Source organism: Fibroporia radiculosa (genome assembly GCF_000313525.1).
Source record: "Fibroporia radiculosa TFFH 294 genomic supercontigs, scaffold8733, whole genome shotgun sequence".
In the NCBI taxonomy this organism is placed as follows: domain Eukaryota; kingdom Fungi; phylum Basidiomycota; class Agaricomycetes; order Polyporales; family Fibroporiaceae; genus Fibroporia; species Fibroporia radiculosa.
In genome coordinates this window covers 548-27,054 of record NW_012133458.1, presented here as the reverse complement: position 1 = coordinate 27,054, position 26,507 = coordinate 548, and the positions used below count along the sequence as shown (strand labels likewise).

The 26,507-nt window shown below is 49.6% G+C and overlaps 10 protein-coding genes across 10 annotated transcripts; 6 read left to right on the top strand and 4 right to left on the bottom strand.

The window, feature by feature from the left end:
• Window positions 1-1,554: 1,554 nt before the first annotated feature.
• Window positions 1,555-2,603, top strand: FIBRA_06816 (uncharacterized protein; the record flags this gene model as incomplete). Its single annotated transcript, XM_012328525.1, has 4 exons — window positions 1,555-1,669; window positions 1,727-1,875; window positions 1,926-2,290; window positions 2,354-2,603. 4 exons carry the CDS (start codon window positions 1,555-1,557, stop codon window positions 2,601-2,603), a joined length of 879 nt encoding a protein of 292 aa, XP_012183915.1.
• Window positions 2,604-2,818: 215 nt separating this feature from the next.
• FIBRA_06815 (uncharacterized protein) lies at window positions 2,819-4,360 on the bottom strand (the record flags this gene model as incomplete). Its single annotated transcript, XM_012328524.1, has 1 exon — window positions 2,819-4,360. One exon carries the CDS (start codon window positions 4,358-4,360, stop codon window positions 2,819-2,821), a length of 1,542 nt encoding a protein of 513 aa, XP_012183914.1.
• Window positions 4,361-6,201: 1,841 nt separating this feature from the next.
• Window positions 6,202-7,824, bottom strand: FIBRA_06814 (uncharacterized protein; the record flags this gene model as incomplete). The annotated part of the gene is made up of 14 exons (XM_012328523.1): window positions 6,202-6,230; window positions 6,293-6,339; window positions 6,398-6,407; window positions 6,477-6,508; window positions 6,567-6,669; window positions 6,732-6,762; window positions 6,811-6,899; window positions 6,955-6,965; window positions 7,030-7,064; window positions 7,121-7,245; window positions 7,295-7,459; window positions 7,511-7,574; window positions 7,642-7,652; window positions 7,713-7,824. 14 exons carry the CDS (start codon window positions 7,822-7,824, stop codon window positions 6,202-6,204), a joined length of 864 nt encoding a protein of 287 aa, XP_012183913.1.
• Window positions 7,825-8,033: 209 nt separating this feature from the next.
• FIBRA_06813 (uncharacterized protein) lies at window positions 8,034-9,401 on the top strand (the record flags this gene model as incomplete). Its single annotated transcript, XM_012328522.1, has 6 exons — window positions 8,034-8,084; window positions 8,139-8,383; window positions 8,442-8,635; window positions 8,713-8,801; window positions 8,870-9,019; window positions 9,069-9,401. 6 exons carry the CDS (start codon window positions 8,034-8,036, stop codon window positions 9,399-9,401), a joined length of 1,062 nt encoding a protein of 353 aa, XP_012183912.1.
• A 1,833-nt stretch (window positions 9,402-11,234) lies between these two features.
• FIBRA_06812 (uncharacterized protein) lies at window positions 11,235-12,270 on the bottom strand (the record flags this gene model as incomplete). Its single annotated transcript, XM_012328521.1, has 5 exons — window positions 11,235-11,371; window positions 11,420-11,540; window positions 11,593-11,989; window positions 12,054-12,206; window positions 12,257-12,270. 5 exons carry the CDS (start codon window positions 12,268-12,270, stop codon window positions 11,235-11,237), a joined length of 822 nt encoding a protein of 273 aa, XP_012183911.1.
• Window positions 12,271-12,683: 413 nt separating this feature from the next.
• FIBRA_06811 (uncharacterized protein) lies at window positions 12,684-14,068 on the top strand (the record flags this gene model as incomplete). Its single annotated transcript, XM_012328520.1, has 2 exons — window positions 12,684-13,536; window positions 13,593-14,068. The coding sequence occupies 2 exons, from the start codon at window positions 12,684-12,686 to the stop codon at window positions 14,066-14,068; spliced, it is 1,329 nt and encodes a 442-aa protein (XP_012183910.1).
• Window positions 14,069-15,257: 1,189 nt separating this feature from the next.
• On the top strand, window positions 15,258-16,419 carry FIBRA_06810 (uncharacterized protein; the record flags this gene model as incomplete). The annotated part of the gene is made up of 2 exons (XM_012328519.1): window positions 15,258-15,845; window positions 15,925-16,419. The coding sequence occupies 2 exons, from the start codon at window positions 15,258-15,260 to the stop codon at window positions 16,417-16,419; spliced, it is 1,083 nt and encodes a 360-aa protein (XP_012183909.1).
• A 3,955-nt stretch (window positions 16,420-20,374) lies between these two features.
• On the bottom strand, window positions 20,375-22,494 carry FIBRA_06809 (uncharacterized protein; the record flags this gene model as incomplete). The annotated part of the gene is made up of 10 exons (XM_012328518.1): window positions 20,375-20,557; window positions 20,637-20,841; window positions 20,899-21,005; window positions 21,059-21,155; window positions 21,203-21,383; window positions 21,438-21,491; window positions 21,547-21,658; window positions 21,708-22,092; window positions 22,148-22,300; window positions 22,361-22,494. 10 exons carry the CDS (start codon window positions 22,492-22,494, stop codon window positions 20,375-20,377), a joined length of 1,611 nt encoding a protein of 536 aa, XP_012183908.1.
• A 459-nt stretch (window positions 22,495-22,953) lies between these two features.
• Window positions 22,954-24,367, top strand: FIBRA_06808 (uncharacterized protein; the record flags this gene model as incomplete). The annotated part of the gene is made up of 2 exons (XM_012328517.1): window positions 22,954-23,824; window positions 23,877-24,367. The coding sequence occupies 2 exons, from the start codon at window positions 22,954-22,956 to the stop codon at window positions 24,365-24,367; spliced, it is 1,362 nt and encodes a 453-aa protein (XP_012183907.1).
• Window positions 24,368-24,843: 476 nt separating this feature from the next.
• Window positions 24,844-25,866, top strand: FIBRA_06807 (uncharacterized protein; the record flags this gene model as incomplete). The annotated part of the gene is made up of 4 exons (XM_012328516.1): window positions 24,844-24,949; window positions 25,008-25,351; window positions 25,404-25,669; window positions 25,722-25,866. The coding sequence occupies 4 exons, from the start codon at window positions 24,844-24,846 to the stop codon at window positions 25,864-25,866; spliced, it is 861 nt and encodes a 286-aa protein (XP_012183906.1).
• Between the last annotated feature and the right edge of the window lie 641 nt (window positions 25,867-26,507).

Genomic DNA, 26,507 nt, shown 5'->3' with positions numbered 1-26,507 from the left:
CGGTCACCCTGGAATGTGAGAACAGCAGTCGGAGAAAGGAACGAGGCAACCCTCGGTGTCCAGGCTCACACGAGGCACCAATCTAATCGTCATGCAAAGGCGCGCTAGGCACCGATGTCATTGCATCCTCGCTTCACTCCGTGGGTTTGCGCAGTTTTCCACGAAGCCTCGCAATTCAAGATCTGCACAACTGACTCGCTATTCTCCCACGTCAGACTAAGAGCACACCATGGATATATCATGCAGACAGACTTTTATCGACTTCCTCGCAAGATCGCACTGTGCACTGAATAACCAACAAATCGGTGGAATCGAGCCGCAACCTAAAGCGCGTTTGCACCGACTTAGTAAGTACCGCATCCATTGCCCCAACAGGCCTAGAAGCCTTGCCGACCAGCATCTTGGAAGCTACCAAGCTGAGGATGAAACTATTCGGGCTTGACATGGGACAGGCGCAGTATAACCGAGGAACAAGATGCTTTGTTACAACACTGCCCTAGACAGCCGCCATCAGACTAAGATGTGCACAGGCGACAAACATGTGTATTCCAGCGTGGCGAAGATCGTAAGCACAAGTCATCATAAAATGAGATTTAGAAATTAGAGTGGCTTACTGCGGATTGTGAGAAAGAAACTCAGTCTCCAATGCCAGCGACCCCTCTGATTACAACTCTCATCTCTACCCCACACACCTCGCAGCCACGGACATCCATTTGAAATGAGCGAAAACGATCTAGGAGAGATGTCAGCATCTGAATATTACGACGACGGTATATGATCAGAAGTGTCAAATTCTGGAGCCCGCCCTCAGTATGCACTGAAGTATACTCCTTGAAGAAATTCAAGAAAAGAACATCATAGAGAAAGTGCGACCCCGAAGGAAGACTCACCAGCAAAGCCACAGTCGGTGCCTTGTGTAAGAACAGCGAACCGTTCAAATGGACGAAAAAAATTCAAGACGTAACGCGCGTCGAATGAGAGTAAGCCCCATTCCGTTGACAAGTCGCGACCGACCCGCAATCGCATAACTTTGTCTATGAGCAACATATCGCGCATGCACATATCGAAAACCTGAGCGATCCAAAGTGCTCATATCTCCGCACCTTGGTGCCGTAGCCAGATGATCTACGCGCGCAATGCACGGCAGATTGGAGAGGTGTGAGCCACGAGCCCTAGTGAAAAGGCCCAAGCAGAGTATCCTCCCGCCCTCGTCCCTGCCTATCATGCTTGGAGACAGTCGCTTTCCGGATGTGAACGAGGGCATGATCTGCATCTCCGGGGACTTTCCCCACAGCTAAAGGAAGAAAGCGCAAAGCTCTCAGTGCGTGAGCTGCGACAGCGATTCTTCAGACGACGCAAAAGTGGTCAATGTAAGGAAAGAAAAAGAGAGAGGAACCATCGCTAAACTTCACATGTGCGCATTAAAGCTCCGACTCAATTTCTTCGGCTAACTACGGTGGCGTGTCCTTTGGCCGCGTAAGTTGTACCCTCTTAAGTCATCTCTTCAATCCTTGGTCTCCAAATTCCCGGTATCTCACTAGCTTCTAATCTAACATGTCTTCTGGCGCAAGCGACACCAAATCCGACTCGTCAGGCAGTGCCTCGAACAGAACATTCCCAATTTACTGGTCGCAGTTACCATCTATCAAGATAGTCAGACAGCCCAAAGGTCTGCTTATCGCTTTGTTCAACACACAGGAGGATAACGAATCTATGATATAGGCAGATATTCTCCGCAGACTGATGAGAGATGCTTTACCTATTGCTCACAAAGCGTGCGAGGACGTACCGAGCAGCGAGAGCCTTGGTGCAGAACGATTTGTCTCAGACGCGTCTTCTCCCACGAAGTATCCCGAGTCATTGCAGCACACGACGGTCAGAAGTCCACTCTTCCCACTAAATACCCTCTTCCTCCTGAAGGACAGAATATACCAACTCTCGCGGATATTCTCGTCGGCGAGACGCCTGATGATCAAAGTGCGTCACCAGACCAGGACAACGTGCGACACTGGGATGAGGGTTACTACTTGTGGCTAAGCAGAAGCCGGTGGGCCACACAGGAGAAGCTTGACCTGATGATGCGCGACCTAGGGAACCAAGCCGAGTGGCAGCGAGTGAAGCAACAGTTGATGGAGGAGTGGGAGCAGCAGGAGCGCCAGAGGAAAACCAAGGGTGCTTCAAGCATGTCTGATGCTGCGGAAGGCGCACAAGCGCAGATGCAGGGACACAAGCAGCAGGCCGCCCAGCAGCCCCAGGTTTTGCTCACCAGGAGACCGTTCCCCGATCTTACGTGAGTCTCCGTCCCCCGCTCCTTAGATATGCGCTCGTCGTTGAATGATGTAAAATTGTGCAGGGACCAATCTATTCTTCTCCCCATACCCCCGCCTTTCCCACCGCTTCAAGAACAGATCCGAAATTTACTCGCGCCGTCACAGCGGGTGCTTGGACTGACTCATGATAGCCTCCAATCAGGTGCACAGTGGAGATTTATGGGGCTGATGTGGGAGAAGGCGATGACCGACAAGCCTTTTGTACTTGCACGGAATGTCTGTTCAAGAATGTGGGATAAGTGGAAGAAGGGACCGCCTGAGGATTCACCATGATATATCGTGCTCATGCATACATTAGATTCTATGCTAGACGGTACATATAATACAACTGGTATCACAGAGACGAGCAAGCGTGAGTACGACTTACTGTCATCATTAAATAGTGCATTCAGGAACCATTTTACACACATACATCAGAGAAAACATTTCATGATATCGCAATACGCACAGCATAGGCCGCCGCAAACCATCATATCAGTGACTATTCATCATGCTGACTTTTCTGGTGCGTGACCACTCGAAGATGGCGAGAGAGGCATTTCCATTGGCGGTAAAGGCCCTATTGGCGGTAAATGACGAGGAAGCGACCGTTCGCTCATGACGCTGTGGGATCTGCTACGGGTCGATGATGAGGAGCCGCTAGGTGCCCTGCTCGGAGGACTAGTGGGGATTGTCTGGACGAAGGGGGATGCAGGAAGGGGACGCAACGCCAAGCTGTCCTTACGCCTTACAAGGGCAGGCTGTTGTTGGGCCTGTAGCAGCTGTTGTCCCCACCGAGGCTGAGAACCAGAAGGCGACAGGGCGGCGCCTGTAGACGACTGGGAGTGGGGTAGCTGAGCGGTTACAGGTGGTGAGGGAAGCGGGCGAGGCGAGGGGACCGGGGCGAATGATGAGCTGACAGACTGTCTGCGGGACATCGAGGGACCAGCTTCCTGGAATTGTGAAAGATGTGCGGGCCCTGTTATATGCGAAGATGCTTGCGGCTGCTCTCGCACTGCTGTGGCCGCAGAAGGGATGCGCCTGTGCCGAATATCAGTCGTGCTCATGCGCCGAAATGCGTCCGTAGCACGTCCCGTCTGTACTTGCGCGTCTGGACCAACGTCTAGCGAGACCGTACTAGCTCGCGAACGGGAAACATTGCGAAAAGACGGAGTGGTGATAGATGGGTACCGCTGAGTAGTCGACGAGACATGCGATGAGTGCGCGTTTGGCGAATGGAGCGTACTTGTTTGAAATGCCGCTGCGAGAGGTATCGAAGGTCCAGTGGAGGAACGGGGACGGAATGGCAATGCGGACGGGGACGACTGGGTGCTAGCAACGCTGGGCCGATGTCTACTGGAGCTCGCTTGCCATTGCGCTTGGGGCTGGTCAGGCGAAGAGGGTGGCGACGGCAGCTGGCGCACCGGCGGTGGCTGATGGTCACTGCTGTCCTCCATGACCGGCTCCATTCCACGACGATGCCCACCCGCCCTCGAACGACTGCTACTGCTGTTCACCGTCGAAAATACGGGCGAGACCGGGGTCAGAGGATACATAGCAGCAGTAGATGGTTGAACGACACCCAGAGAAGGCATAGAAGAACGATGCGGACTGGCTGTGCTAGCGTCAATCTTGGACGAAAAGCCCGGTGGGGTCGGGTTTCGTTTGGAGGTCGGCGGCGACATCTTTGTGTCTGCAACGCCCTGTCCGGACTCGTCCATGCCGCTGGGGGAATCCGCCCTAGACCCGCCGTGCGAGGTGGTCGCGTTATCGGTGCGGAACGAATAGGTGGCCTCTTCAAGAGAGCTGGCGCTTGAGTTCTTCGAGCGGAGATCCGACCATGAAATGTTGGACACAGGATCGATGAGAGGCAAAAGCGCATCCGGTCCGGCACGAATTTGCAACTCCCGCATCTTTTGATCGCGCAAGGACGATCGCCGGGGATTCAGGTCGCTCTCCTCGTCTCCTCGAGTCCTGCGCCGGCTCCTTCGCCACTGGCGGTGTCTTGAGAGGGGGACGACGATAATAACGCATAGTCCGACTAACGCCATTCCTCCCAAGACCCCCATCAACGCTCCCAGATTGGCTGACTGTTCTGCATCATCCGAAGGCTGGAGGCAGTGTGATAAGCGCTCGGAGAGATGCTGAAAATGGACATTGCTCACATCAGTTGCACAATTGGAACATTCAGGTCTGATCATTGACGGACGAAGGACTTTTAAGGCGTTCAAGTTGAAAGATTGTGGATGTGGAAGAGGTCAAGATGCAACCACAAAAGACGTGTTGGCGACCGCACATCTATGGAGCTCGAAAAGGCCAGGGGTCCCACCTTTGCCACTGCTCGTAACCCATGACGCTCGGTTCCACGCAAACGCCAAGGAGCTTGCTCTCCCCAAGGGAGACAGGGCGTGATGTAGTGCACTTTCAATGGGCCATGGATCATCCATAGATGGTAGTCTCCACATGTCGCCCAATCAGACGCTGAGACCACGATGAAAAAGGGACATGTAGGACATGAGAAATCAGGAAGATTGAGAAGTAGGAAAAACTACATCCCGCCAAAACGCCGACGCCCAAAGCTGACTGATTCGTGAGAATGCGAAGTTGATTGTCTCGCCCAGCGATTAGGCACAACAGGACTTGCCAAGATGCTACGATTGCACTTGGACGACACCGGTGAATATGACTCGAAAAATATAACATCTAGGAAAAGACTCACAAGCGCACTACGCGGCAATTTACATACTGGCGTTGCAACGAGATGATGCCAGAATTGCTATGAGATTGATTGAACCATCCAGGAGGACCATGTGCATGGTCAGCCGGGACCCCAGACCGACGATCACGAAGGTAGAATCGGCACCTGGGTTTTCAAAGATCGCTGAGCTATCCAGAGCGTTCATCAAAGAAGAAACACGCCATTCAATGAATACGATACCGATAGCAATATCATCGCGAAAAGGGTAGAAGCAGCACACAGCCCTCCCGTGAATCCACCTGACAGGCAATCGAGAAGTTAGCTGACCGGGATGTCGCCCCCACTAAACAGTATTCGGGATTTAATCGTCCACGCGGCCAGATTCACAAAGGCCGATTCACAAAGGCCGAACCCTAGCCCTCGTCAACTACCGTAGTGCACCCGCAACTGGCCATCTTGCGTTGATGCGTGACATCCTTGGTAACGACGACGATGAAACGTTCATTAAGTCTCGGCACTGTGCTGCACCCCGAAGTTCCTGACCATTCCAAATCGGTTAATGGGAAACATTGAGCATTGACGGACATACGCATTGCAACCATAGTCACATTTTCTCTGTGGCGCGAATGTGTGTGCAGTGTGCATCCAGCTTTTCGGGCCCGCAGCAGCTGGGAGCCTTGCTTGAAGCAAATTCAGGCTCCATAATCGATAATGCAGAATTGTTGCCCACGTGATAACAATACTAATACTTACTCTATTGAAGGCACTTATGTGAACATGTTATGTAACTTTGTAATTTGAAAGCGTCTGAGACTATTGATGCAATTTCACCTTTCAGGTGACATACAATTGGGACTCTTAGATAATCGCTACCGAGCTGGCGCTTTACGTACTGAAGGTAAAACTCACAATGCCGGTATGCAAATTGATCCTGGAGTAGACAAACACACATCAATTCATGGCGGCAAGCTGTAATGTATTCTCCCCCGGAATCATGTAAGAGATTGGATCCTAATGATGAGCATGGAATGATCATACAGCAGGCGCGTGCTAATTGAGAATTGCACAAAAGGATCGTTCACATGGAGCATGTTATATTGTAATCGCCGTATATCCAGATATTGTCATGACAACGACAGTCGAGATCCGTGGACCAAGGAGGTGAACATAATCGTCTTATTGTGGGGGGACAGCTCACACGCCCGTCGTCTCCCTCAGATACTCTATCAGACAATTCGCCAAACATCAAATCATGCGAGTGTAAAGGACGAGACATATCACTAACCTCGTGTGAGCTCAAAAGCTGCAAACGTACTTGCTGCCGCGGGTATGCTGTGTGCGCAAAGTATTTGTCCGAGAACGGATCGGAAATTAGCAAAGCATTGCTCACCTTCGTAAGACTGTCAACGGACGCCATAGGGAAATTAAACGGTGAGCTACAATGACTACATGTGGCAGTAGACACGTACGAGACGGAGACAGGCCTCGAAACAGTCCAATCCTATGAACCAGCGCAACTTCATTTTAAAAGCGGCGCGGGATATCACCCCATTACTCACCATCCGGATTCCGAAACGATAGTCTGGAGCTCTCTCGTGATATACTGGACAGGCGTACCAGTTGGCGGTGTCGGTCTGAGTTGAATACGAGATTTTACCACATCTGGATAAAATCAAAGTGTCAACCCAGTTATTCGTGCGAGCAGCTTCGCAGAAACGACTGACCCAAGGGATAGCAAGATAGCCAGTAAGCGATCTATGCCGTGTTATCAGTATCGGTGATTAAGATAAGCTGTTCACCCACTCCTCCAGTTGAACCGCTCGCCAACAATGCCCATACAGGTAACTGAGTCCCATATTTACTGGCAAATTTGCGTTTCGAAAACTCAAACGCTACGCCGGATGTAGGTCATATGACAGACTTATGCGTAAGCAAAGGACAACGCACCTGCGTAAAATCTGTGCACCAGTCAAGGAATCTGATATCAGCACTTGATCCTAATATACCGACGAAGCTACTTACCCTGCATAGGCAGGGATCTCACGGGCTACCGTCACCTGCAATATACCAGGGATGTTAATCAACCCAAGTTCGATAGCGAAACGTGGCTGACCCAGTACCCGCGCATGATTCCTTTTCGAAGACCCCAATCCGACCACATCTCGCTCACGACAGCACGCAGACGTTTGTCCGTCGCCGACCCGTACTGCCCCTGCATGCGAACTTTAAACATCTCAACTACCGGTGGATAAGCAGTCTGTTGTGGACAGAAAAGTCAACTGCGAACCTGGGCTGGCAAGTATAGCGTTTGCAGCACCGGCCATAGCTCCTGCTGCAGCAATCTCTTTGAGGGATAGCTGTGGAAACGGGGAAATAATTCGCTTCGAAACCCCGTACGCTGCAAAGAGAAGGGAGTTGACTCCCGCTATCCCCACCAGAGGGCTCGCCATGCCTAGCGCATAGTCAGTAGCCGCAGATTAATAGTCGGGCTCCGGAAGATGACCTTTGTACAGGGCGAAGAAGCCCTCCTTCCTCACCGTCTGCGCAAGAATATCCATCGGGCCTCTCTGAGAGAGGGTTCAGAACTTGAGGCCAGAGCGAAGCTCATGCACTACAGAAGCCCAAGAGACTTACGAACATTCCCTCTATACGTAACTATATGAGATTACATCCTCCGGCGGCGTAGACAAGCAGGGGGACTGAACTGGGGGCGATTTGAGCTCGAGTCTTAACGGTGTCCAATGGTTGACCGACGAGAACTTGAGCTGCTCCACCAACACTGCCGGCGAGCAGCTCATTCAGAGTTGTAAGATCCATTGTCGCAGCAAGGTAAAAGGAAGGAAGTAACGAGCTCAGACAGGGATTGGATTGGCAGAATCTCAAGCCAGACCTTACATACGGTTCGATAACCTCAATGGGGTAATTCGCCACCATTGCGACAAATCGCGACCAAAATTGCCTCCAAGCCTAATTCTTTTAAGCATTAAGCCACTTGGTTCATAGTGGACCCAATTATCAAAACCAGAATGCCTTCACCTGGAAAGCGACCATCCTCAAATTGGTTGGCTTTGCAGAAAGTATGTCGACTCTATCATGGTTCTCGATTCATACCCATAGCTTTCATTCCCCAGACACTTCCGGACACTAAAACTGGAGGGAGCAGTAAACCTGCGCGCAAGAAACGCAAGGTGGAACATAGACATGAATCTCTGTCGTCTAATGAAGATCGTCAGACATCCGTCGACACCTCATTTGTCCGTGGACCGGAGCCTGGAGATGTGAGGTCGATACCCGACGAGACGAAGAATGGGGAATCCATAGCTGCATTACGCACCATGATATTAGGCGAGCTTCAGTATTCACTCCCCCAACAACAGTGAGCCGACCCAGCTCATGTTACCTGCAGATCTCTGATCGTCTTGTTCACATCATAGGCCGGGGAAGTACCTTGCGCTTGACTGCGAAATGGTTGGTGTTGGGCCGGAAGGAAAGGAATCGTCCCTCGCACGCGTTAGTTTGGTGAATTATTACGGGGCCGTCCAGTTGGATGTTTTCGTACGGCAGCGAGAGCGTGTTACCGACTACCGTACCCAGTTCAGTGGAGTCAGGGCTAGTGACATGGGCAAAGGTTCGTCCCGTCGCCCAACATTAAGATGGCAATTATTTTAATGATTATGGATTGGTTCCGCTGATCTCCTTCAATAGCAAAACAATTTGGTGAAGTGCAAGCGCAGGTTGCCGAATTGCTGAAGGATCGAATACTGGTGGGGCATGCGGTGCATAATGATATGAAAGTATGTTCAAGGAGTCGAAATCCTTCATTCTCATCTGGTGTGCGTCGCCATACTCAGCTGTCTATTAGGCCTTGCTCTTGTCACATCCGCATCATCAGACTCGCGACACTCAGATTTACGCGTTCAAGCACAAAGTTACACGCAGCAAACGTGCTGCCCTGCGGCATCTTGTTCAGCAAGAACTTGGACTTACCATTCAATCAGGGGAGCACTCTAGCGTATGTATCACCCCAATCCATTAGTTGGAATTTCTCATGCTTTGATTAGGTGACAGATGCAAGGGCAACAATGGCCCTCTACCGCATACACCGCAAAGAATGGGAGAGGGGTCAGAAGCCACACTTAGTCGCCCAACCTGTTCCCAGCCCCGCCACCGGAAACAAGAGAAAGAGAATAAATGCTGGAACTGATTCCTTACAACTGTCCGAGTTGAATGAGGAAAGCACTCTCTTGACCTATCCGGGTGGTGGAAGGAAGGGTGTTAGTTCAGGGTTGTCGACGGTAGTTAAGCGACGAGACTCGGGCATCAAGAAAACTAAATGGTGGGTTCAGCTCGATGGCAGTTCTAAAGGTCATATGCGGATGGCGGCTGGAAGTTGAAGTAGGCAGGTGTAGTATATTGGGCGGAGATTAGACTGCCTCATCCGGTCAAGTCGAACGGGTTCATCAATTGCTTTTTTGCCACGCATTTCGTAGTCATTGGCTATCGTATAATAAATTTTGATATTGATAGCGCTCTTGCAACTCAATAGCAATCGCAATTCACCATGGTTGTGTGTCAGAGTGACAGCCTGAAGACATGGATCCTTTCAAGCTCGAGCCCATACTTGAAAGCGCCGACGAACAATTATATCCGCATCTTGAGGATGGTTGGCGCCTCAGGTGGCAGATTCTAAAGGCATTCGTAGATCATGGCGAAATCCGGGCCCACAGGAGACAAGCTACTTGGAACATTTCAAAGCGACACCACATTGATATCACACAAGGCTATAACCAGGTTCTCAGGAACTGCGATGAGATCCGATCTCTTATGATTCTGACGGCCCGTAGATGTGAGATCGCAAATACGACGAGGAGCAGCAATAGACTGAACATACGAAGAATGGTCAGCGACCGTTACATACCTGGAACCTCATCATCATAAACCACTTGTGCGGGACATCTGGCCCCGAGGTGCATCATACATTAACACCTGGGCATGTATGAAATATGATATCAGAATTACTTGCCTCTTTTCTTCCCCCTACGTGGTTGTTGTCAGCAATCATGGATGAGAAGAGCAGAGGAAATGTACACACATCTTCGATCCAGCTTAACTGCGCCTTCAGTTCCGTGAGTCCAAAAAGAAGCACAACCTGATAATCTTGGCCAAAATAAACATTATTTTTCCTGGTCTTGGCCACCTTAGCTACACCAGAAGTGTCCCCTTGAATATGACAAAGCGTGAGGTATGTGTCTGATTCGATACATTTAGAAAAATCATCTTAAACATGCAAAACACATCATACCGGGTTCAACATCGGTCCACCGTGGATTCTTGAATTCACCTTTGTAACATAGGATCTTACAAGATATGCTATCAAGTGAAGATGCTTTGTTGCGACATTGAGTAAAATGGGAGCTGAACTCCTTCTCCTCTGAAACACACGTACCCTGACAAATTAAAATCAAAACAACATATTCGACTCAGTGTAGCAGTGTTTAGTCAACGAAACCCTTGCCTTCGTCAAAATTGGACAGAAACCATTAGGTATCACCTCTTCTCCGTCACAATCAATAAACATTGAGGCTGATCTATTGGCATGTTCTGGGTCTGCAGGATCAAAATGTTTCAAAGTTCGGGTCCCATAAGTAAAACGCGCCACTCGGATGGAAACGAAGTGGTCCAAGTAAAATGACATAGTGCCTTCAGCAACCGCTTTATTACTGCAAAATGAATAAAGAATGAGCACACAGCAGAAGATCACATGAAAATGCTATTTACGTATGAGAATCAGGTCTTGAAAAATCCAAAGACAGAGATTTTGAGATATCACTCAATTGAGAGAATAGCCAAGGGCTAGCAGCATATCCTCCAACAAGAAATATTGTCTAAGAGTATTTAAGTCATGAGATGGGTAGCAGCTTAGCTCGACTCACGGAGACCGGAATGTAGGCCGCGTAGAGCTGCTTGTGAATAGCATCTTTGATGCCAGTGATCGACGGCTCAAATAATAATGCAACTTCGTGGCTGAAATGAGATTAACCCTAACCGCAATGCCACCATGTCATATGGAGACGCACCCAGAAAGAGTCAGCTGTCCATTTCGTATACCATGCTTCAGATCTTTGTCGCGCATGGAGCCGAATCAAATGTATGAAGATTCATGGGGCCCTTGGAAGGTGGGTTTGGCCGATTTATCGAAGCATTTGAACATCTCTTCGACATCACCGTCAGTACAATATCTTGAACCGGTCAACTTTTCTAACTCTCAACGATTTCAAAGTCAGGTCGAAATGAATGAATCGAATCTTACCCTTGAGAAAGTCTTTAGCTCGGAAGCTGACTATAGCAGAACCCTGATAGATACCTATACACCGATGAGCTTCTGCAGTTATGGCGGGAATAAAAGGCTCACATTCAGGCGGTGCTATCTCCTCCACGGTCAAGGTGTTCCCGCATCTAACCACATAGGTACTTATGTCAACTGTACCACCTCCCGCATCCACAATCATGACAGTCTTCTCAACCGGCCCATTCTGACACATCTGCACAGTCAGTCATTGAACAGGTAACTCACTCCGTACCAACCTTCATAATGTCCCTAGCCAGACCACTGGTGATACAGTAATGCACACTAGCCTCGCCTTCAGTGACAAACTGGATACGGACGCGGCCTGCAGGAGTGTCCGGTATCAATCCTGCTTTAATAGCAGCACGACGCATCTTCTCCTGCTGTGTACCACCCCATCCATTAGGATGACTGAACACAAAATCTATATGCTCCTTAACGGAAGCCCAAAGAAGTTCGTCATTGGCATGGGTTTCAGTAACATATGACCTTGTGCAATCAAACAGATATTTCATAAAGTCCGCTAAAACATCCACGATTGTTTTGCGAAGCGGAAGTGGAGCCATCCGGCTATAGCTTTCATTTGGAGACTTGGGTGCATTGACTTCCGCCAGGGGTCGAAGATGAAGTTTAAACCTACCCACAAACAACATCTCAGCACCGAATTTAGTGACTTCACAGCAGGCCGAGAGTTTCTCACCATTCCACCTTCTTCCAGCATTGGTCTTCGGCCTGTGCCAGAACTTGCGGGAGCAGAGCCTGTGAGCCCACCGCGCGCACCATCCCCTTCTTGTCATAATAGATAATCGAAGGTATCTTGGAATCGCCCGCCGTAGCTTCTTGACCAGGGAACCTGGGGATATATATGTTTCAAAGGCGATATCTCAATCAGAATACACATACCTCCGCACCGCCATAATGACTGGCTTTTCCCCTGGGTCCAAAATACTGTAACATACTCCGCTGTATGTAGTCCCAATGTCGAACCCCACTACGAGTCGACGACAATTGCCAGAGTACGGTTTTCTCTGCTCCATAAGTAATTTTGAGAGTAACAAGAAGCACGGCGGTGGCTTTAATACTGTTGAAGTGTTGAAGTTGTAGGCGAGCCGTGACGCGCCAGTCACACAGTTCTGAGGTGACCACTCGCTCAGGTTTGGTCCAAAATCTGCGCGCACTTCCCAGCTCAACGATCCACAGGGAACAGTACGCATCGGGATCCCTGAGTAAGATGATCTACCTACCTACCTACCAGTAATTCAATAGGGTGCTGAAGAAACACATGATAGTTGCTGTATTGACTAAGAAATCTCCACTTACCAACTTGAACATGGCGCAGGGACATCATTGGCCAAGCTGGGTCAGCAATCCCACCGGAAGAACAGTGCTTTCAACTCACGACCACCCCGAAGAAATGGATAGAGGGGTAACAGACCTTTGGAGCGAGAATGCTGGATTAACCGACGCAGAGATGGAAGAAGTAGACGATGATCTCACACATCCAGGACCAGACACCGAATCGACAGCATCGATGGAAGACCGAATGGCTCAGCAATTATACCAAATTGATTTCCTTAAAGATGTTGTCACGTCGAGAGACCAGACTATTCGGGATCTGGAGGGAAGATTGCAAGCCTACAAGCAGCATTTTTTGCGTGTACAAGCGCAGAGTGCAATCGACGAACAGCAGAAAATGATGTTGGCCAGTCTTCGACGTCAAGTGCACGCCCTGGAGATCGACCGCGACAAGGCTCTTGCGATGTCAAAAACACGATTGGAGGAATTGCGCGCAGTCAACGTGTATTTGACTAAGGCAGATGCGGTCTCCGAGGCAGATGTTATCAGGATGGTAGAAAGACTCAATTTCGAGATCTTTCAAACGGCATGCGCCATGGCCGAAGCATTCGCAGAGCAAATACAACCTGTCGATGACAAGAATGCTACCATATCAGGGGTTGATGCCGCCGACAAGAGACTTTGCGAGCGGGCAGGGAGTGCGATTGGACCCATGATGATCTCCCTATTGAAGCGGATGGCGAGAAAACAAAATCCAATTGGTTTGCAGATTGCATTCCAAGCTGTCATCACCGTTGTCGCTACTAGAAACTTAGCCCTGTGGTTGTTTGGACATGGCGATGTTGAAACAGTGTTCTGTAAGGTATCAACTGAAGTCGAAAAAGGAGGTCAGTATACTGGTGGCTCTGAGGCTGGATTGAAACTAACTCATACCGTTCGTAAGAGGACCAGGCGCTATCGGGACGGTGGCGGGCCATTACAAGTCATTATACACAACGCCTCTATCCCGTGGACACAGATCGAGTTACGTCTCAGCTTATCCGCCTATCACTAGACATTTTGCGTATCTCCGGGGTATCTGAGAGAGCGCTCTCGAATGTCAAGGAGACGTATGGACCAAGGATGCGAAGAATCTTTGATCTAGTAGTCTCGGTGCGCAAGACCATCGGAGAGGAGATCACCACCTGCACGTTTCAGCCCATAGTGGCGACTAGAGGGCTGGGATTCTCCCCAGACACGATGATCGACGAATTTTCTCCCAATGACTATAGGATCCAACGAGTTTTGTGTCCGAGTGGGATTGGACTGGAACGTCGTGAAAAAATAAACCATATCGTAGGAGACCCGACGGAGAACCGTAGAACGATCTTGTTGAAATCTAAGGTGGTGACAGATAGTATCGTCAACGAGTTGGAGTAATTGAGAGGTACCACTTGTCTCTTCTGGATGCTTGATTGCTTGCTGAAGTTTAATTGCCATCATATAGATCAGAACTTGACGCATAGAAAGTCGACAAAGGGAAGGTGGAGGAGGGGAGATAAATGTTACACTTATCCATTTATTGCTAAGCATAGTCTCCGAGCTACCAGTATGCGCAAGGCAAAGGATTTACTCTTCAGTTTGCGTTTCTCCAGCCAAAGAGAGTCATCACATGTCGAAATCGTTGAAGTCAACCAGGCTTATGGTGTACTCAGCGCAGAGAATAGCTCCTGCAGAAAGTGCTGACAAAGATTCAGTCTGGTTTGACCGTAAGCCTGAGGGCGGAGAGCTCGTATTTGACGGGAAGCTGCTACAGGCTGCTGGCATCGATCCGCAACGACGCCCGCGGCGCGAGAATTGAGTCGCGCGCGCTTTTGAACCGTGAGACCAGTACTACTGTACTGTCAGATACTTCAGCTTCACCAAGCTTCCAGAAATAGCCGCCATGATCAAAACATGTCTGTCTATTCTCGAGCCATGATGCATGATCTTGGTATAAAGCCCGCAAAGATGTAAAGGTAGTACAAGGGCTGGCCATTCCTTTGAACGTGAGGGAGCTGTTTCTGAAGAATGTTCAACAGGACCAGAGAGGATGAGACTGGGCCGTCCCGTTGGTAGGCATAATACAAATCCATGTCTGAAGAAGAGTCAAGGACCCCGGCGGTGCGAAATATATTGCGTTACCTTGAAACAGTAGTATCCTTCGACGCTGATCTGTTATCTAATGATGGAACGATGACCGCAAGTTCAGACCGAAGGATCAAAGTCACCAAGTGGGGTCATGTTCAATTCCCACTGCGTCAGCCAGGCACGCACACGGCACTAGAGCATCTCGAGTACCTAAGTATAAACACTCACTACTACTATAAGCAGACAACGGCCGTGGCGATGCCATCTGATACTTGAATGCGGGCCATGTGGTATCCCATTCATGTTATAGCAAGCTTACTATACCGTCTGGTCGTTTCAACACTTGTTTCGGAATGTAGCATACGCCAAGGTTTCCGAACCGTTTATTACTAGACATTGTTCAGTCGTTAGTCCCGCATCCCCCCACTGTAACACATTATTCGCGAGTCTCTGATAGCAATCACTCACAGGTGCACTGATCCGCCCCCATCATCTAGTAATGCCCGCAGTTCCTTTTAACTCCCTCATAGTCGTCACTGGTATCTCAGGCTATATTGGGAGTCACGTCGGTCTCGCTGCTCTCACAGCTGGGCACCACGTCCGAGGGACAGTGCGCTCGCTCGCTCGCGCCGAAGAGGTGAAAGCTGCTTACGCGAAGCAGGGCGCGGACATCTCTCGCCTCGAATTCGCGCTCGTCGATGATTTGACAAGTGAGGTACAGCTTTCCGCCGCATTCAAGGGCGCTGCGGGCATTGCAAACCTTGCAATTCCGGGATCGCTGACTGCGGACTCGAACATAGAGCCGCAGCAAGTCATCGACGCAGCCATTGCTCTGCTGCGTGTCGCAGCGCAAGAGCCGTCTATTCAACGAGTAGTTTTCACATCGAGCTCGACCGCGGCATTTGCACGCCCAGGCTTCATCGATCGGCCACTGAATGGGAGCGATTGGAATGAGGAGGCACAGCGGCGATATGAGGAAGCTGACGAGGAGACTAAGAAAATCCCGTTCAAGTGGGCCGCAATCAAGTATCATTATTCCAAGTATGCCTCCGAGAAAGCAGCGTGGAAGTGGATCGCCGAACATAAGGTATGTGTATGTCGCTGATTCCCAGAACGTCGTTCTGATCTGCACGGTGTGCGAAAATTTTGGTATGCGGGTCCGATAGCCAACATTTGACTTCGTGTCCCTAATTCCAAACAACAATTTTGGTCCCCTTCTTTTGGGTGACGTGCACTCTTCAGCACTCTGGCTGTACTCCCTGATGAAAAATGAGACGTCCATCTTCAAAATTCTCTTTCCGCGTAAGTCCCTCGTTCCTGCCGTCTTTACCAGTTTTGAGGACTACGTTAACATCAATAACTCTACCGCAGAATGGTTCATCGACACGCGAGATACCGGTCGCCTGCATGTTCTCGCACTTACTACGCCTTCTGTGGGCGGCAAACGCTTTTGGGCTGTGGCGTCTCCGTATGGGTGGAATCAAGTACTTACGATATTGCGGAGGACATACCCAGAGAGTACTTTCCCGGAAAATCTCCCAGAGGAGAACGGGGGCGTTGATACGCAGGAGATCGACAATAGTATTGCGACAGAGCTGCTTGGTGGGTGGATTGGGCTCGAGAAGTCCATTATAGACACAACAAAGACATTTCCGCAGTAATTTATGAGTCATTGAAAGTATGAGAATTCGGAGAATGTAAGCATTACGAGATAACAAGCTTATTATTACCGGTGTGAGAATTAGCTTACTTGTTGTATAACCAAGAAACGCATCGCCCATAAGCTTCAGCATACTGATCAGCGAGCTGGCGCCTCTTCGATCCGCGATTGAATATTAACTACGTGCTTTGATCCAAGGACCAGAGATGGATCGCGGGATAGACTCACATGAGTTTGAACTCTCTACCCCCTTTAAAACGTTTGACACAAATGCGTCGACAAAGTACTTGCGGTGGTAGGGTTCAGAAAATGAAGTTCGGCTTACGCCACCGGGTGCGCCCAACAATCGTGACATCCACGGAATGAACCACGGTGGAAGGAAGACATAGAATGTTTTTGAACGCATATTTTGAGAATTTCAGCGCACTCTTGGGCGAACTAACCATACACGTACTGAGATGCGTGATGCTGGCCAAGTAGACGGAGGCCAACGCAGCTGGGATACGCTCAAGCTCGTGTGTTTAGTTGAACGCGTCTCCGGAAACAGTAGCACGTGATCGCATTTGGCTCAGTTTCTGTCATGGTCTCGTTTTTCTGTGCATCTGTGTCTTATTCATTCAAGTCTAGTCTTGCTTGCTACTCACTAGCTTTGCGTTGCGTTGACGAGCATTTTGAACGATTTCAGCAGAAGTCATGTTGCCACGCGAAAGCTAACCAAGGTGTCTGACGTATTACAAGCTTTCAACGCCATGGCAGGCACACCTCGGTTGGTAAGAACCGCGTGCGCGTGGTCTAAATACTCAGAGGCTGTAGTAGCGAAGGGCGAATGAACTGCGTTCGAATGATACGACCATGGCACACAGGCAGGGAAGGAGGCTCATACAGTAGCGCGACTTAAAACAGCTGTGCGCAGGTATAAAAAGCTCTACTTCTTTCATATGCGCACCGTTTCCATGTCTAAGATTGTTATTTGCAGCCACGGTCTCTTTCTCTTGGTGGCTTCGGATACGACAGAGACCCCTGTTATTGTAACCCCTGCCTCGGCAGAGCTTCGACTAGCGGTCCTTCGATCTCGATGCTGAACCCCCCTGTCAACTCTTTACTGCTTCAATCCTCAGCCATGGACGGTAAGCCAAGTTACTCTGCTCGACACTGCATATAGCTACTATCTTCTACAGACTACAAGATAGCGGTGGGGGATCTATACAATGCTGTATATAAGGAGCCTGGTGCCTTGATACGGTCAGGGAATGTCGAAGTTGACAACTATGGCCACACCGACATCTCCCACCCCCTGTATGTCACCGAATTTACCGGATCACCGAAACATTGTGCCCTTTTTGAAGCCGTTTTCAATGTCTGACGGCGCTGAACTCATACGTTCTTCAACTAGCGATCGAGACTAACGTTCCCTTCCTCTATTTACTCCTGGCTTTGGACTATCAAACGTGAGCGGTAAGGACCTTCAGTCCATCTGTTCAGCCCTTTGGCTAAATAGCTTCTGTGTATTCTGTGTGCCTCAAGAAAGCTGCACTGGAGGCCCTGGATAGCGTTGCAAGGACTAAACCTAGTGCTCTGGCGCAGTCACCAAATGTCGAGGTCGAGCACGTTGATGGCGAGACTTACTTCTGTTCGTACAGTTGCCTCGATCTTTGATGCAATTCCACGTTTTTATGGCGATTGTGTTTCGATTTTGGACTCTATTTGCTCATTCGACAGAAGTACATCGATGCGTGGGACTCCATGATCAAAACGTTTGAGCGCGGCGCGATCCATGTTCATAGTACAGCTTGTGTCGTTATTGGACATCCAAGAATAGGTTAGTATCGTCTCGAGTCGCCTTTTCCTGAAAGATGATGGCGTCGAAGGGAAGCCACTGTTCTTGATCTACTTGCTTGTAGAACGTACCTAGACTGGCCTGCCAGTGGCTCTCCAAACATCTGATTCTTTTTACTTCGTCATTGATGGGCATGGGGTCTCACATGCAAGGTCAAGCCATGATAAAAATTGACTCGGATCCCATTCCAACATCTGGTGTCTATCCAATCCAAATGACAAAACATTGACACGTGCCCTCGCCTTTCGCAGGTGCATCACAGCGGCGCGAGTGATCTAGGCTACTGCACCTCACAGAGATCGCTGGAAGGATTGGGCAAAGTACGCTCATATGGATTAAGGACGGTCAAGTCATTCAATAAGCCATCATTTGTTCCTGATGCTACTGAGGTTATCGCAGAGCTGCGCAAAGCCTTGAATGAGTAGGCGCCTTCCACAAACTCTCGCAGTATGTCGGTTTATGCAGCATTGCGGGTGACCTACTGGAAGGTTATATGGACGCGTCTTTGAAGAGCGGACGAGAGTCTCAAGCTTCCAATTGGTTTACCCAATCTCAGGCTACTGTAGTGGGTGCCAGTGGGTAACGGCTGGCCCTCAGGACGTTTTCACAGTTGCTGCAGATCTCACATCCGCCCAGGTTTCGTTTTACTTTTTGCCCGGCGACAGAGACGTATCTCGGTATTGGTGCTGTTTTTTGCACCGAAGATCGTGTGTTCGACCGACCCTTAGTCGGACACATTCATCTGTTCAGTGGGGACTGGAGAAGCTAGACAGCGAGTTGGCCATCGAGCATGAACGCCTGAACAAGGAATGGTGTCTCATATCTGGCCGCGAAAGCCGGAACGGGGGATATGCGGTTGCTCAGGGCCAACGAGGGACTCGTTGTCGGGCTTGTGGGCGACGATCACGATTGGATACTGAGTCGGTCCCGCTGCCTTTAAGATGTTGGATGCCATGTATAAATCTTATGGTAACACTTTCGTCGCGCGAGTCACTACACTATGATCATGCACTTATCAAGACCTCTTATCAGGGTCTCCGCTGGATAGAGATGAGTGCAAAACGTTGGAGTTGTATTGAACGACTATGATCGTTTTTTTCTTCTTTTTGTTTGTATTATTAGTGAGATGGGCAATGTCAAGAGGAGGCTCGTCAAGTGTCGTTAGCATCTTGGAGGTGCATTGGCTGATCTGTTTCCAGATCTTGACTACCAGGTCCTTTGGTCTGGGAGCAGGTAGACTGGATCAGAGCGTCCCCACTCATGATCATGGCCGCCCCGTTTCGCTTGGAGGTCCAGCAACTTGACGAGCTTCCGTTCGTCATGTCGGAGAACAGCATTTCTTTCTTTGCCCCCTCGTATGCGACTGTCACCAGCGGGAGTATCATGTCCGCCTGTTCCGATGCTTTTCAGCCGCTCTCATTCCGAAACTGATCCCCCAAGTTTGCGAGCTTGTCGCCGGCCCTCGAATGGCTTGCCCACCGGATAGTTCGACTTCTGTCGCGATGGAGGGTCTTTATCCCCAGCGGCCACTGATGCAATAGTGCTTAGGTTGAGCATCCTGCTGTTGCTCGGGATTACGCTAATGCGCGATGTCTCAGTCTCGTTTCTTCTGTGGACAGGCGCATCCATATTACTGATTCCTTGTTGTATTGTACATCAGATGAGCTACATATTTAGGTCATCCCTCGGCGGTATTGGAAACTGCTGAGAGTCATCGCCTCCATAGAGACATCACAAATCGACATGCGAGTGTTTAGTCCCTGAGCGCTATCATTACTTGATCAGCTCCGCGTCGTCGTCGTACACAATTGTTGCTGGTCCTCTGAAAATTGATTGAGCAAGCAAGGAAGAAGGGGAAAAGAAGGTATATTACCGCTTTTCTATGCCCTATAAAATGCGGGAGGTTGTTAGTGAAGCTGCTGCGGCATGTCGATGGACTGGACTCACATTCTCGATCCAGCTAATCTGGGCCTTTAATTCTGTGAGACCACATAGAAGGACAACTTTGAAGACTTGGGCGTAGTAGGGCCCCTTTGGACCACGACGGCGAGTATGCGTTACCTGGGATGTATCCGCACACACCGTGCATAGCGTGGAGAACACCTCTGTTCGACTCCAGTTAATAGCTGGGAAAGCCCGGATACTTGTAATACTTGCCAGGCTCAGTGTCCATCCACTGAGGCTTCTTGGATCTGCCTCTGTAGGCCATGATTTCGCAGAAGATCCTGTTTAGTGCATGCGGCTCTTCCACCTCTTTCACGTAGGATTCTTCCATCTCTTGATCCTGCTGCACACGGGTACCCTGGAGATGGGATACCACATGAATCAGATATTGGGAAGTAGATGTCTATGATGCTGATAGGTTGCAATATAGGGCTTACTTTGGACAGAATGACCGAGTAGTGGTCAGACAGGGCCAAATGTCCAGATGGGCGAGTGGTCACTTTTGCACGTCGTTTATAGTGCTCGGGATCTGTCTCGTCGTAGTGCGCAGAACATTCAATGCCGTACGTGAGCCTTGTCATTCGGACGGCCACCCAATTGTTCAGATAATATGAGATGGCACCCTCGGCGACGGCCTTGTTGCTGTGGAATCAATGTGAACTGGATCCGCTGAGTCAGTCAGGGAACGCAAAAACGCACGTGTGTCTATCTGGACGGGATAGGTTTAATCCCAGCGTTTGCAGCGATAAATTAAGCTGTGAGAACAGCCAGGGGCTAGCCGCAAATCCCCCAACGAGGAATACCGTCTGAATGAAGAGATCGTCAGACAGGAATAAGTATAATCACACGATAAACGTACCCTAAGAGGGGTGGACGATGGAGCCTCCTGGCGCTGTTTTTGAACAGCGTCTATGATAGCTTCGATTGATGGCTGGAAGAAGGACGCGACTTCGGATCTGACACCGTTTCAGTAGGCGTTCGCGACGACTACGACAAGGCCCACCCTGCAAGTGTCATCTGCCCTCGGCGAATTTTGACGGCAGGATCGCTACTAGAAGAGCTCCCGAACTTGATGAAGGACGGCTCGTGCGCATTTTTGAAGATCGGCTTTGCAGATTTCTCAAAGTTCTCAAGCATCGATTGGATGTCTTCCTCATTGCCGAACGGCGAGCTTTTCAATCTGTCTATATAACCGGAGTCAAGCTTTCACAATAAGAACGTGTATGAGAACAAATTACCCTGCAAGAACCGGTCTGCTCTAACATTTACTGACATTGATCCTTGGACGATGCCTGGTAGACGATCAGTATTAGGGAACATCCAAAATTAATGCTTGAAGATACTCACAGTCGGGGACTGCCACTTCTTCAACAGATAGAGGAGACATGTCTTCAAACTTGTAGGTACTGAGATCCACAGTCCCACCGCCAGCGTCAACAACTATGACGCTATGTCCTTGCTAAACGAGAACGTCGGCCGCTGTTCTGTATGAAGATACGATGACTCACCTCGACGGCCTCCGTTACGAGACCACTTTGTACGCAGTAGTGAAGGCTGGCTTCGCCCTCTGTGACAAAGTGGATACGGCCATGATCTTCCTTGGTGTCAGGAATTAGGCCGGCCTGGATTGCTGCAGATCGCATCTTCGTTTGCTGATTTCCTTCCCAACCGTTTGGGTGGCTGAGCACAAAGTCGATCCGGTCTTCCAAAGAAGCCCACAGACGCTGTCCGTTCGCATGCGTTTCCGTAATGAACTTCCGTGCACAGTTATACAGGTACGCAAGAAAGTCAGCGAAGACATCGACAACCGTCTTCCCTTCAGGGAGAGGCTTCAATTTCTTCAAAATGTCGTCCCTAGTCTCCAAAGCTCGAGGACGAAGGTGTAATTTGAACCTGGTGGACGGTCAAGTTTCAGGCGGATGTTGTGGAGCGGTCGAAAGTCACGCACCATTCTACATAATTCCACCCCTCGAGCACAGCATTCAATGACATGTGCGATAAGGCTGCTTCAGCGCCCACAGCGCGCACTGTCCCGTCCTGGTTGTAGTACAGGATAGACGGAATTTTCGAATCACCCGCCGCATTTTCCTGACCCGGGAATCTGCAGCGGCGGTCAGCGCATAATGCTTTCGTAGAAGTCGGGCTGAATACGGCGACGTACCGTGTTACGCCCTGGATCCTAGGGACCTCCCCGGGGTCGAGAAGGGCATACGCGATACCGCTATATGTAGTACCCACGTCGAGCGCAATGACCAATTTGCGGGAAGCACCTTTGTACGGCTGAAGTGAGGGCATAGCAAGCGACAGACAAATTGGATTGGCAGGGAGGAGGAAGAGGAGGAAGAAATCTCCTGAAGCCAGCCTGTCTTTGAACTCGCAGAATCTGCTCGATTCCTGCCAAGGAGTGATCAACTCCTGTCGTTATAATCAGCCTATCTGTCCCGATCAGTGCTGGTGTATTTCCTTCTCCTCGGTTTTAAATTGACATACCGAGGGCCGTAACCCAACTGCAAAGGTTTATTCCTCCAAATTACTAAGAATTGCCACTGTGTGAAGGGAATAGCACTGCGGGATCAGCAGTCACGACAAGATTCCAAGAAACACATGCAGAACACCCTATCGCGAGATGATCTCACCCCTAGAGGCATGTGAATCGCAGCGTACCCCTTACCCACAAATAGAATGAGGGGGGGGGATTCTTGTGAGCGACCTCGCGTTGCTGCAGACTTCTTGAACTCGAGAAAACTAGCATTTATGCCCGGTTACTTCGCTTTCCGCATGATGATCGAATCTCTCTTAGCTATGACCGGCTTGCGTGGGCGGTCTGATGATGTCGCTCTGCTGAACGGATATGGACCCGGGCGTACGGATTCGAGACTTGATATGGCGACTCAAATCGGAGATCTGGAAGCAAAATTGCGAGAGAAGAAACATGAAGTGCAAGAGGTCAAGAAGAAGGCGGAGGAAGAGCTGCGGGAGACGAGACGTGAAGCTCAGCAGTTGCGGTCAGCAGCAGAAGACACGAGTCATAAGCACGAGACGCAGATTAATCAGTGGCAAAAATTGTCATCGAAGATGAAGGAGCAATTACATGGAGTAAAAAAAGATAATTGCCAACTGAAAGAACAAGTAAACTCGATGAAGGGGGAGCTTCACAGTGCTCAGCAGGTATCAGAGGAGCGACTTCGCGCATTGACCGCTCTTGAAAAAGTACACGCTAGTGCTAACGCTCTATTGGAAGTCAGAACATCAGAGCTACAAGACGCGCAGAAGTATTTGTCGAAGACAGACAACTTATCGGACGCGGACGTCCTTCGGATGTTTGAAAACCTCAACTCGCAGATTTTCCAGGTCGCCGCGCAGATAGCAGACTCTGTGCTTTATCAAGATCTAGCGAGGTTTCCGACATCACCGAGCATTTTGAGCGGAGTGAAGGATTTCACGGGGCCAAGCATGGCCAATATTCTTCAAACGCTGTCGCACTCCATCGATCCCTTCTATGTCCAATTAGCGCTGCAGGCATGTATGGTCACTTACACTAAGATGATCATCGAAACTTGGAACTTCCGTCACCATGATGACAACGGGCTGCTAGCAGAGATATATTTGCGCATGAGAAAACAAGGTCAGTGATGGGGAAAGGGACGACACAACCACCACTCACATTCCTCACGCAGAGAGCCAAACAGTGTCGGGAAGATGGCGCTCGCTCGCTCGACATTATCTTCGGAAAGCAAGGGTCGGAGATGAAGAGCTCGCCACCTTTCTGCTACACTACCTCCTAGGACACCTCTTGGATATACTCGCTCTATCCCACGTGCTAGGAAGTACTCAAGAGCTATACGACTACATCTCCTTACGCTACGGGGGTCCACTGCGGTCCGTCATTGAAGACAGTCTTAAACTCCATGATGCAATCGGCGAAGAGGTGGTAGCTTCAAATTTTGAGCCACTCGCAGTGGTTTGTGGGTCTGAGTTCCGTGAGGAGTGCATGAAAGATGAGTATTCCAGGATTCCAAACGAAATCGCCAGACGAGAAGCCGTCCTCTGCACCACGGCTGTGGGTCTTCGACGGGCAACAAAAGGTAGCCACGGCGATGATTCAATACATGAAACTGTATTGCTCAAGCCCGTAGTCGTGTTGGAGAGTATCAGACGAGAAGTCTAAGCTTGAAGCAAGGTAAGGATTTAGGCAACTGTGATTTTGCCGAGCGCGAATACTGAGTCATAATTGCATGCATTGCATCCCCGTCACAGGTAAAGACTATACATGGGAAAAGAACTATATGTGGGATCCGAAGGTGGTCAACTCGGAGGCAGCAGACGTAGTACCTTCCCACGCTCAACACTTCACTGTAATAGTGCAACCTTTAAGGAGAATTTGCGCAGAGGCAGACGCTTATATGCTCTGTTAAGCATTACGACGACATTGTCCTGAGCATATGAATTGTACCGTAGCAGACCACTGGGAGCAATGAGCTCGTATCTCTTGGCCCTTGAAATGTACTTATTCAATCATAGCACAGAGCTTTTGGCGCGGAGTGCCACCCCGAGTCACGGTCAAGACTAGCGGAGTTCCAAAATAAAAACGCGTCGGTGGCGCGAACGATGATATTCCAGCCTGCACTTCCGTGCTTGCTGAGGATGACTCAACCTCTCCGCAACTTGAGTAGCAATGTCACGATTCTTTCGCGTACCATATCTTCTGGTGTCGATTTCTCGGATTATCAACTTCGCAAAGATTTGTATGGTAGGCCGTCGCTTACATCCCCGCACCAGCCAGCCACTAAGCATCTCATTTTGTCAAGACCACATAAAGACCATCGTTCATCAACTGCGATCGGATGCCAATGTGACTTGTCCTCCCCTCGTCGTAATATATTACGCCATTCGTAACATTCTTGAGCCAACCTTGCTTAAAAATCAAATACTCGACTTGTTGACTCTCCTCGCTCATGTGAATGTGGCACGGAAACATACAATCTCAGCTACTAAAAACGTCTTGAACTGGAACACCGTTTATAAAACATGGCCCAAGGAGAATGTGCGGACGCTATCGCGCGCTGACCAGGAACTGCTGGAGGGCTTCGTCTACGAGAGTGTTGGTCTGCAGAGCACGTACAGAGACGTTGTTCATGCGTGCTTCAAGCTCGTGAGCTCACCTTTTGCTTGCTAAAAGGACTGCTGATTGTAGTGGAATGCAGGACATATACCACACTTTTGTTAGCGGAGCGTCCAATGAAGCGTGGTTAAACCTGCTCAAGATCTATTTTCCCCACCAGTTCGAAGGCTTCTGCGCCCAAGCGGTGAAGCAGGGAGCAGCGGAGATCAGTGCCTCCTGTCTCTTTCATTATGACCTCAGCGAGGAAGAGCACAAGAGCAACGATGATGTCGGCATGCAATGCGCACTGTTTGCTAGCAATGCTAGCTGCTACTTGGAAAGTCCAGCTGAGTACTGCAAGCAGCTGGGGTGAGTACCAATATTTGTGTCATGAGTCGCGCTGATCCAAACGTTTCCACAGAGTTTCTCCGGAATCCACATTTGAAGAGCTTTTCCCTCGTCCGAGCGAAGATGCCCTCCGAGTGTTAGTCTATTTGTATCTGGCGAAGGTCGAAGAGATAGTCAACACACTGGAGAGTATGTTTGGAAATAACCGAGAAAGATGATGCAACACGATGACAGTAAAGCACGCATTGGTTTATTTGTGGTGCATAATTCAATCTCTGCCTTTTTGGACAGGCCCACGAAATGATGCAACACCTCGGACAGTAATCACGATGGAAGTAAATTGAAGAATATTGCTGACTGCCGCATATATGGTCTGCAGAATACTTGCTGCAATGAGACTCCAGTCAATGATCATTGGCTCAGGGTGAAACATCTCACGGCCTGTATTGTGGTGGGTTAGTCAGTGGTACCACACACCTGGCTCAGTATCTAACATCAACCATCCCAGGTGCTTTCCCTTTCCTTGATACCATATGATCTCTGTTGATATCTTGTTCAAAGCTGTCTTCTCTTGCGCTTCCTTGTAGAGTTCCTGATATACTTCCTCATTCTCATGGATTTGGCCCCCTTTTAACACAAGATCAGTGATGAGATCTCTGTGAACTAGGATAACTATGTTGAGACCAAGATGAAAGGATGGTCTGCCAGAAGCTCAATAATATAAGGACAGCTAGAGTCCAAGATGAGCATCTAGAATATATTAAATAATAGACCATGTAGCTATATACCTAGAGTCTGAGATAAGCATCTGGAGAAGCCAGTATGCCTTGGACTCTGGAGTACAAGTCCCAGAGTAAAT